A 10,124-nucleotide genomic window follows, 5' to 3' on the forward strand; every position below is an offset into this window, starting at 1 on the left:
TGAGCCACTGGTACCTGGTTTAATTTTTATTTCTTATTACTAGACTGTAATCACTTACAGGGCAAGAATATGTCTATGCTTCTTGGTATCATAAACACATACAGCTTCTCAATAAATTTTTGAATGTGTCAGTGAGTGAATGGATAAGGAGGTGAAGAGATCTGTATAACATATACATTCAGTCTCCTCGTCACTGTTTAGATTGAGTTCATTAAGTACCTACACTGTTCAAGATTCATAGAGGAAACATAAACCCTTGTTACTAAAGAGCTGAGAACCCAGCAAAAGATCCCTGAACAATCGCCTCTTCCATATTGTAGCTGAGCAGCGTAGTTACCTCAATCCTGTTGAATTCGTCAAAACATGCCCATGCTCCAGCCTGGGCCAGGCCCTTGAAGAACTTCCCCATGGCCTTGTAATCCAAACCATCAGAACAGTTGAACACCACACACTGAAAAGCAAAAAAAAAAAAGGAGCATGAGGGTCCCATTCAGGATGAAGTCCATTACACCTGTTTCAGTGACACCATAAAACAAGGTGTTAGCCCAATAAGCTCTCTTCCCATAGCTTAGGACCCACCTTCCCCTCTCCACAGCTTAGCATGCTCCCTTCCTAAGCAACATCGGGCCCCTATAGTAAAGGCAGAAAATAATCAGCCCCCAACCCCTTCTACCTTGGGATGACACTTCTCTGGGGCAGCTACCACCATATAAGGCAACAGGAGCCCCTTGGAGTGACCTTCAGGTCTGGGCAGCTGCAGGCCCCTTATCTACTACTTGGGCAGCAGCCATAAAGCCTAGTCCACCATGATGAAGCCCCTGGCCCTCAAGTCCACACCAGGGTCTCTGCCTCCTAGCCCCTGCTAGACCTAGGTTATGTAGGTCACTTCAGACAATAGACGTTGCTTCTTCTCACTTCTCCCTTGTGAGAAGGGGTCTTGCTGGCCCCTTTTCCGGCAATAAACATTTCTTTGTTCTCTGTACCTGGTTATCTGCGTGGTTTTCTGGCAAAGTCTAATATACTCTAATACGAGGGGGAGGGTGCATCTCTTGTACTACGGAACGAGATGGAGCCCCACTCTGCCTGTTACATTAAATTATCCTGAACTTCATGCTCATGTTCTTGGACAGAGGTTCAGAGAGGACAGAAGGAGAAGCAGAGATGGTTAACATTTCTCTACCTGCTTGGCCAATGCTTTGGCCAAATCTTTGGTGGTTTCTGTCTTGCCTGTTCCAGCAGGGCCCTCTGGAGCTCCTCCAAGGTTCAACTTCAAAGCTCCCATCAGTGTCCTAGGGAGAAGAAAACAGGAAACTTGGTATCCAAGGAGAGATGCCAACATTTTTTCCGGAGGAGGGGGAAGAGGTTGGAGGGTGGGGGAGGGGGAGTTTGCTGATCCTGGGGCTTAAACTCAGGGCCTGGGTGTGGTCCCTGAGTTTATTTTCCTCAAGGCTAGAGCTCTACCACTTGGGCCACAGATCCACTTCCAGCCCCCCACCCCTTCTTTTTGGTGTTTTTTGGTGGTTAATTGTAGATAAGAATCTCACTGATTTTCATGCCCAGATTAGAAACCAGCTTCTTATTCTATTGAATCATATAAACAGTTGAAAACTTGCTCCTAATTATACAACCAATATGTCATCATCATTTAAAAAATCTGTTTTATTCAGCATTGTAATCTGAGTTTAGCATAGTGCTTGGCACATCATGGCTCCTATAAGCATGTCTAATTGAATGATTGAATAGATAAAGGAATAGATAGGTAGAGACATAAGTGAATCAAACAGAAGTGAGAACCATATTCCATAGTCCAAAGATTGCTGGGGCTAGTGAAATGGTGAAATAAATATATTTCCTCTAAAGTGCTCTTGAGTTCAGGAAACATACTTTAATTAGTTCCATATCCTCAGTCAAAATATACAGTGGCTGAAATGAATGATGTAGCAAAACTAGTCCCATAACCCTTGGTAAAGGTACATTGATGTGGCACTAGGGATTGAACTCAGGGCCTTGTGCATACAAGATAAACTACCACTTTAGCCCTGGCCCTGTCCTGATATAACCATAACTTCAGTTAACACACCATCTTATAACTTTCTTTTGCTTATTTTCTTGAGGCAGGTTCTCACATAGTACCTGCTTGCCTCCAATGCTCTATGTAGGCTCATGATCCTCCTACCTTAGACTCCTAAGTGTTGGAATTACAGTTGTGCACAGTTGGCTCTTAACAATCTTCTGAACGTGTCTCCCCCATGTTTGTTAGGTCATGCATGTTGCACAGAAAAATTTAAGAAATGGTTGTTTAGGAGAACTATAGTTATTAATATTGTGTCTTATTTAGAGTATTTGCTAAACTGGTAGAGTAAAATTGCTCTTGCCACAGAGAGGAAAATAAACGTGTAAAGTAACAGATATGTTATTTTTCCACTCTAGTGATCATATTACTATATATGTAGTTTATAATACTTTGTTAAATATCTTGACTTTACATAACAATTTTTTTAAAAGACACTGTTGTGGAATAATTAGTAGAAAAAATGACGAGAAAAAAGTCACAGAATAGGAAACAAGTGACTAAAGATCTTAAAAGAAGAAAATATAGCTGGGTGGTGGTGGCTAACACCTGTAATCCTAGCTACTCAGGAGGCTGAGATCTAAGGATCATGGTTCAAAGCCAGCCTGGGCAGGAAAGGTGGTGAGACTCTTCTCTCCAATAAACCACCAGAAAACTGGAAGTGGCACTGTGGCTCAAGTGGTAGAGCGCTTGCCTTGAGCTGAAGAGCTGAGAGACAGCGCCCAGGCCCAGAGTTCAGGCCCCATGATGGCCAAAAAAAAAAGAAGAAGAAGAAAATACTCAAGTACATTATTATTATTTTGTATTAGTACTGGGGCTGTCACTCAAAGACTGGGCACTACTTGCTCAAGACTAGTTCTTTACCACTTGAGCCATGGCTCCACTTTAGGCTTTTTGCTGGTTAATTGGATATAAGAGTTGCACTTTTCTGTGCAGGCTGGCTTTGAACCCTGATCCTCAGATTTCAGCCTCTTGAGTAGCTAGGATTAAAGGCATAAGCCACCAGTGCACAGTTCAAATATTATTTTTATAATGTAAATGCCCTGTGAGGAAAAATACAAAAGTGAAAGAAAATCTGAACATTGCTAATTAACAGGTTCACAAAATCCAGGTTTCTAATGTTAGGAATGCAAAGGAAAGAGGCATAGTACTCTGCTGAGCATAGAATGACAAGTGTCTCTTCGCCAGACTAGCTATGAAGCTTGGAGAGTCATGTTTCAGGGCTCCTGACCCTTCTGGGTCAACCATTTGGCCACAGTTATTTGCAGGCATCATCTTGGTTTCTGCCATTGTAAAACCTGCTACTTGAGAGCATCATGGCATTTTCAAAATCATTCTGCAATGTTCTTCTATTTGCTCCCAACTTATCAATGTATTGTATATTTCCATTTCTCATCTGAATGCCCAGTTTCCATGCCCACTATGGGACCATGGGGACAAAAGGTAAAATTCTGAACTCAGAAAATCTAAAATATAGATGCTAATAAACCCAAGGACATTCCCATCCTTCCTCCCAGACCCTTTTTCACTCCTGAGTTCTTTGTTCACCTCTCAAGCTAAATGCCCCAGGCTTTACCTGTAGCAACGATCAGTCAGAGGTGTGATCACCAGCCGGGGTGAGTTTCCCAGGTATTCATAGCCATATAAAGCTTCAGTGGTTATCATCTGCACATATACATCCTTTGATTGCCAGTAGTAGCGTAGCTGTGAGATCCACTGGAAATCATTCAGATTACAGACCTTATCCTCAGCTAACTTGGCCACCACATCACGAGCTATTGGAATACCATGAAGAAACACAACACACAGAGCCATCAGAATCCCCCATCTCCATATCGTCCTTAGAAGAAGATGATATCGAGGCCACCTCTCTGTCCAGGCTATTTCAAGTTTCTACCATGTTCCCAGTCCTGCTCAACCTACAGGCAATACTGTATTTTAGAAGTCTGTCTTTACTTTCTCCCATGGAGCTGAACATAGAATCTGCTGTGTATTATTCTTTCTGATAGCGAAGTAAAGGTACTAAATATGTATACTCTGAAATCAGTCTGCCTGAGTTCAAATTCTGGTTCCACCATAAACTAGCTATGTTAATTACTCTGCTGCACAATCTGTAAAATTAGGTTAACATAATATCCACCTAATACTGGTTTTATGAGGACTGAATGAATATATACAAACATATAAAATATTATACAAAGCCAAGCACCAGTGGCTCATGCCCATAATCAGGGGGCTGAGATCTGAGAATTGTGGTTCAAAGTAGCCTGAAAAGGTCCAAAGAGCCCGAAGTAGAGCTGTGGTCCAAGTGGTAGAGTGTTCGCCTTGAGCAGAAAAGCTCAGGGACAGCACCCAAGTCCCAGTACCAGCACCCAAAAAATATTATGTAAGTATTATATTATCTACTGTTAATCCCAAATTGGATGAGGGATGGACTCAGAGACTTTGAACTATGTAGTGACCACAAATGCCCTCAGATCCCCAGTATGCCTTTTTACCTCTAATGAAACTGCTGAGGTAGTAAGCACAAGCGGTATGTCAAAAATCCACAGTAAAAAGTATTCCTCCCTGCCAGGGCCTGAGGAATCAGCTAGGAGACAGATACATTTCATGTTTTTTCCTTTTTTCTCATTGGCTGTGGAACTAATTTTTAACAGTGACAGAAGCCCTGAAGCTGAAGAGTGGATATAGGTTTATGAAAATCATTCTATTTCAGGCGACTCACAAGATGAGGATTGTTGATCTGTCTAAACTAGTACAGTAGGCTCAAGTTTAGGATCTCAAAAACATGACTTTGCAAAAAGACACCTTTGCAATTTTACTGCCTCTCTGAGAAATAAGTTTTTTATAACAGAAAAACCCAGAATCTTAGAACATTATACTAGAAGTTTTCCTTCCTTTGTAAAAAATAGACCAGCCCCTTGGGGGTTCTGTGTGTGTGTGTCTGTGTGTGTATCTGTGTCTGTGTCTGTGTGTATGCTTGTGTACGTGTGTGTACACTGATCCTAGGGCTTGAAGTCAGGGCCTAGAAGGTGTTCTTTATTTTTTCTGCTTAAGCTTTGCACTCTACTACTTGAGCCACACTTTTACTTCTGGCTTTTTGATAGTTATTTGGAGATAAGTTTTGTTTTGTTTTGTTTTTTGGTTGGTCAAGGGGCTTGAACTCTGGGCCTGGGCGCTGTCCCACAGCTCTTCAGCTCAAGGCAAGCGCTCTACCATTGGAGCTACAGCACTACTTCTGGTTTTCTGGTGGTTAATTGGATATAAGAGTTTCACAACCTTTCCTGCCAGGGCTGGCTATCCCCAGATCTCAGCCTCCTGAGTAGCTAGGATTACAGGTGTGAGCCACTGGTGTCGGGCCCGTGGTAGCTTTGAACCGTGATCCTCAGATCTCAGCCCTCCTGAGTAGCTAGGATTACAAGTATGAGCCATCAGCATCTAGCTCAGATTCTTTTCTTTTCTTCTTTTTTTCAGGTCCAAGACCAAGACTCAAACTCTAGTATCTGCATGTTTGGCTCATTGGCTAGTACTCTACCAACTTAGCCATGCCTCCAGCCATACTTGTCAGATTCTTAAGAGAACTCTTTGGGAGGTGACAGGAGTAAGATCTGCATGAGAATTCAAAGAGGAAAGTGACTCTCTAAGGATCAGCTCAGAGAAGTTGCCTTTGTTATGCATTGTGTGCTTGTGTTTGTTTGTGTTGTGAACCCAGCTACTCTGGGGTCCCCTGGGCTATAACTTTATCCACATCTCTAATCCCTACCAGCTAGGTGTGTGGGTGTGTGAAGTATACATTTCCTTCTCCTCTACCTCTGATTTTATGCTCATCTATGTGGCTGAAATCAGATTGCAGTAAGCATCAGCCCTGAGAGAATAAGATGCTGTGGCATGCCAGTAGGAAGCTGCTTGTACGAGTGAGAGACTGTTTCTAGGCAACCAGCCTGGTCCAGCCTTGTTTCCTTGGTGATGATGTTGTGATTATGTGGAGGTGGTTTGTTTATATAAAGACCCCAATTCTTTTTCATCACCATCTTTTTGGTTTAGGGAATAGCTAGAAGGCATAATCTCTCACCAAGCGACTCCTTCCTGCATCACTGCCCATACTAGCTCATTGGGTTTGAAATAAGACAGAGGAGTGTCTTGTCATTTACTCTGTGGCTCCCAGCAAGTTACTTCCCTCTCTGGTGTCCTTTTTTTTCTATGCCAGTCTTGGGGCTTGAACTCAGGGCCTGGGTAGTGTCCCTGAACATTTTTTGTTCAAGGCTAGCAATCTACTTCTTGAGTCCTATCTCTACTTCTGGTTGTTTTGGGTACTTTATTGGATATAAGAGTCTCACAGAATTTCTCGCCTGGTCTGGCTTCAAATCATGATCCTCAAATCTCAGCCTCCTAAGTAGCTAGGATTACAGGTGTGAGCCACCAGAGCCCACTGAGTACCATGTTCTTAATCTAGGAACTAGATGTGAAATGAGATAATGCTCAGTGATGACTTAGCACAAATCTTGGGTCCCAGTGAGTATTCAAATGCAAGGAAAACATTCATTAAGTTGGGGACACTCAGAAAAGGGTTTGGACATCAGGACCTCAGCAAGATCCCTGCTTGAAGTGTTCCCGTGTGGAAGGGGGAACTGTAAGGTGGAGATACATAGGGTTTCGGGCAAGACTTGGTCCTTAGCCCTTTGTCTTATTGTCATTCATTTGGAGAAGCTTGACCCTGATGGATTAGGAAGCCCCAAGTCATTGCATTCAAGAGAACTGAGAGGCCAGCCTGGCTGCCATTGCTAGGCAGTCAATAACACCAGGGGAAGTCTCTGTGCTTACCATGGACATCAATGACCGTGAGGGCCCCAAGAGTGAGTCGAGCTCCGCTGCTCAGCTTTCCCCGCACCAGCTCAACAATCTCTGCAATCTGATTATTGCTCTTTTTCAGAAAATCCTGGTCAAGGTACAGGTGAGGACAATCAATTAAGTTGGATTTTCTTCTAGCAATCACTAATTCAGGGATTGACAGTCACAATGACCACCCAATGTCCCAAGTCAGACTCTTGGATGTCATCCTGCAAAACATCCTATCCTATGCCTCTAGGGAAGTGAATGGGTCAGGATTTGAACCCAGTTATCTCTCTCTCTCTCTTGCTCTTTTTGTCAGTCATGGGGCTTGAACTCTAGTCCTTGGCACTGACCTGGAGCTTTTCAGCTCAAGGCAAGCACTCTACCAGTTGAGCCAAGGCACCACTTCTAGTTTTCTGGTGGTTAATTGGGGATAAAAGTCTCATGGACTTTCCTGCCCAGGCTGGCTTTGAACCACGATCCTCAGATCTCAGCCTCCTGAGTAGCTAGGATTACAGGCATCAGCCACACGTGCCCGGTGATCTTGATCTTTGAAGTGTTGACAATGACCAACTGAAAATATACATGTTTGAGTCTGAGACTAGACTTGTTTGGCCCTGAGGTGGTAAGAAGAGGGCAGTAGTGAAGGAAAAGAGGAAGACAGTAGTCTTCTGGCCTAATAAAATAATAGGGAGTCTCCATTATCGGAAATTCTGCCAGTTTGATCCCTTGAAGCAAAAGCTGATAAAACTTAGAACCCTGAATAAGAGAAGGAGTGATATTGTCCAAAAAGAAAAGTATTCATTACCTGACTTGTGTAACTGTAATCTCTATGTATATCACCTTTATAATAACCATTAAAAGAAATTTAAAAAAAATTAGAACCCCGCAGTTCAGAATTTCTATCTAGGAAAAACTCCAAGTAGTCTTGAACCACAGGCTTCCAGAATGTCTGTAATTCCAAATTCTCCATCTCGCTGTCCCTTTGTGAACTCGCACTTCTGTGAGACCATGGTTCAAATTATTATTATTATTATTATGGTTTAGAAAACAAAATAGGCTTATTTGAATTACACATTATTCAGCTCCTAACTGATGCCCAGACCTCCCTCTTCTGCAAGCATCATGGCAGGCTTACTTACTGGTAGGGTATGTCCTTCCAGGGCTTCTGATACCTCCTTGGTCCAAAAGATTGAGGAGACACAGATCACCACCTGGCCAGGCCACTCCAAGACCCAGGAGTTTCGAGGGACCTAGGAAGAAAGGCTTGTTGTAGGATCAGACTTCATAGGAGATTTAAGATGACTTTCTAAGTACACACCTCACTGCAGCACACTGACAATGAAAACAAAATCTCCCCCCCACACCCTCAAATTCAAGATTTGACATCTCTGGGATTGCTGATTTATGTCTTCCTCCCTAAAGTTTATGGAAAAGAAAAAAATATATCAATCTCCTCTGCTCTCTGGCTTGCCTTTTTTACTCAAGGCTGGTGCTCTACCACTTGAGCCATACCTCCACTTCCAGGGTTTTTTTGCTTATCCATTAGAAATAAGAGTTTCTCAGAATTGTCTGCCCAAGATATCTTTAAATCCCAACCCTCAGATCTCAGCCTCCTGAATAGCTAGAATTATGATGCAAGCATCAGTGCCCGGCTTCCCTTCAATTTTTTATTTAGAAGGTATTTTCAGAAAAAGGATTGGCCTGTCATTTTCACTGTGAGGGACAGTGAGGTTGATCCTGAATAGTTTAAAATGAAAGTACCAATTAAGTACATTTAAGTTTGATGAAAGGGAGTGAAGAATGGGAAGAGGGGCCTAGAAGTAAGAAGAGGCAATTGAAAGCAGAGGTAAGAAGCCAGATGTTGGTGGCTCAAGCCTGTAATCCTAGATGCTCAAGGGGCTGAGATCTGAAGATCACAGCTTAATGCCACTTTAGGCAAACAAAACTTTGAGATTTTATCTCTAACAACCAAAAAGCCAGAAGTGTGGGTCCAGTGGAAGAGCACCAGCCTTTAGTAAACAAGCCAAGCAGAGCAAGAGGCTCTGTCTGAGTTCAAGCCTCAGTACTGGCACCAAGGGCTGGGGAGGTGGGGAGGGGGGGATTTAATGTGGCAACAAGAACCTTGCTGGAGGATAGCCAAAGAGTTGTTGTAACAAAGTTTTTCCTCTCAGACTTTGTGTCCCACTTGTTTCTCTTTAGTCTTTGGGAACTTGAGTTACACAGCAAAAGCTGAATTGGAAGGGTATCATGTGACAGGAAAGTTAAGCCTGCAGTAATAAAAGAGCTATCACTAACCCTTTCTCTCTTTTTTTTCTTTTTGATACCAGTACAGAAGCTTGACCTCAAAGCCTGGGTGCTGTCCCTGGGTTTTATTTGGCTCAAGGCTAGTGCTCTACCAACTTGAGCCACAAGCCCAGTTTTGGCTTTTTGGTGATTAATTGATGAAAGTCTCATGGACTTTCTTGCCCTTGATGGCTTCAAACCATGATCCTCAGATCTCAGCCTCCTGAGTAATTAGGATTACAGGCATGAGCCACCAGCACCCAGTAAAATCACCTCTCTTGAATCTCCTACTTTCTTGTTTTGTATTGTTTTGTCGGTCAAGGGACTTGAACTCTGGGCCTGGGTGCTGTCCCTCAAGCACTCTATCACTTGAACCACAGCACCACTTCCGGTTTTCTTGTGGTTTATTGGAGATAAAAGCCTCATGGCCTTTCCTGCCCAGGCTGGCTTTGAGCTGGATCCTCAGAGCTCAGCCTCCTGAGTAGATAGGATTATATATGTGAGCCACCAGCGCCTGGCTTGAATCTCTTACTTCTAACAGCAAATATTTAACTAGAAATGCATTCATTACATCAGGACTTTACAGGAAAAGGACTGAGAGGCACAAAGGGTATGTTTCAGTAGAAGACAAAATGAACTGATCCACTTAACCTTCTTCCCAGAGTTTCCTTTACAATACTTCTTTATCACATGTACACTAATGCTTGTTTACCAGGGTATATGCGTCAATCCCAAGTCCAATAACATCCCTCAAGCTGGCAAGCATCATCTGTTCCACATGCTGTAGCCACTTTTCCACCATTCCCTGCAAGACAAGGCAGACAGAGAAAGGCAGCAAGTCAACTGAAGCCCAGGGGAGGAATTGTGGGAAAAACCTAAGTAGTACTCTTTGTCCTCTGCTCACGCTCCTCTCTCCCATTCTCTCTCCTTCCCCTTT

The 10,124-nt window shown here is 43.1% G+C and overlaps 1 protein-coding gene across 1 annotated transcript in view; it reads right to left on the bottom strand.

Moving 5' to 3' along the window:
• Dnah3 (dynein, axonemal, heavy chain 3) overlaps positions 1 to 10,124 on the bottom strand; it is a 209,322-nt gene that overhangs the window by 104,950 nt on the left and 94,248 nt on the right. Inside the window, exons 25-30 of the mRNA XM_013011154.1 lie at positions 9,900 to 9,992; positions 8,044 to 8,154; positions 6,893 to 7,007; positions 3,648 to 3,846; positions 1,181 to 1,289; positions 338 to 451 (exon numbers count right to left, since the gene is read on the bottom strand). Of these exons, the coding sequence (XP_012866608.1) occupies positions 338 to 451; positions 1,181 to 1,289; positions 3,648 to 3,846; positions 6,893 to 7,007; positions 8,044 to 8,154; positions 9,900 to 9,992 (741 nt within the window). The remainder of the gene's footprint in view (positions 1 to 337; positions 452 to 1,180; positions 1,290 to 3,647; positions 3,847 to 6,892; positions 7,008 to 8,043; positions 8,155 to 9,899; positions 9,993 to 10,124) is intronic.

This window comes from Dipodomys ordii, unplaced genomic scaffold, assembly GCF_000151885.1.
Source record: "Dipodomys ordii isolate 6190 unplaced genomic scaffold, Dord_2.0 Scaffold14, whole genome shotgun sequence".
NCBI lineage: Eukaryota > Metazoa > Chordata > Mammalia > Rodentia > Heteromyidae > Dipodomys > Dipodomys ordii.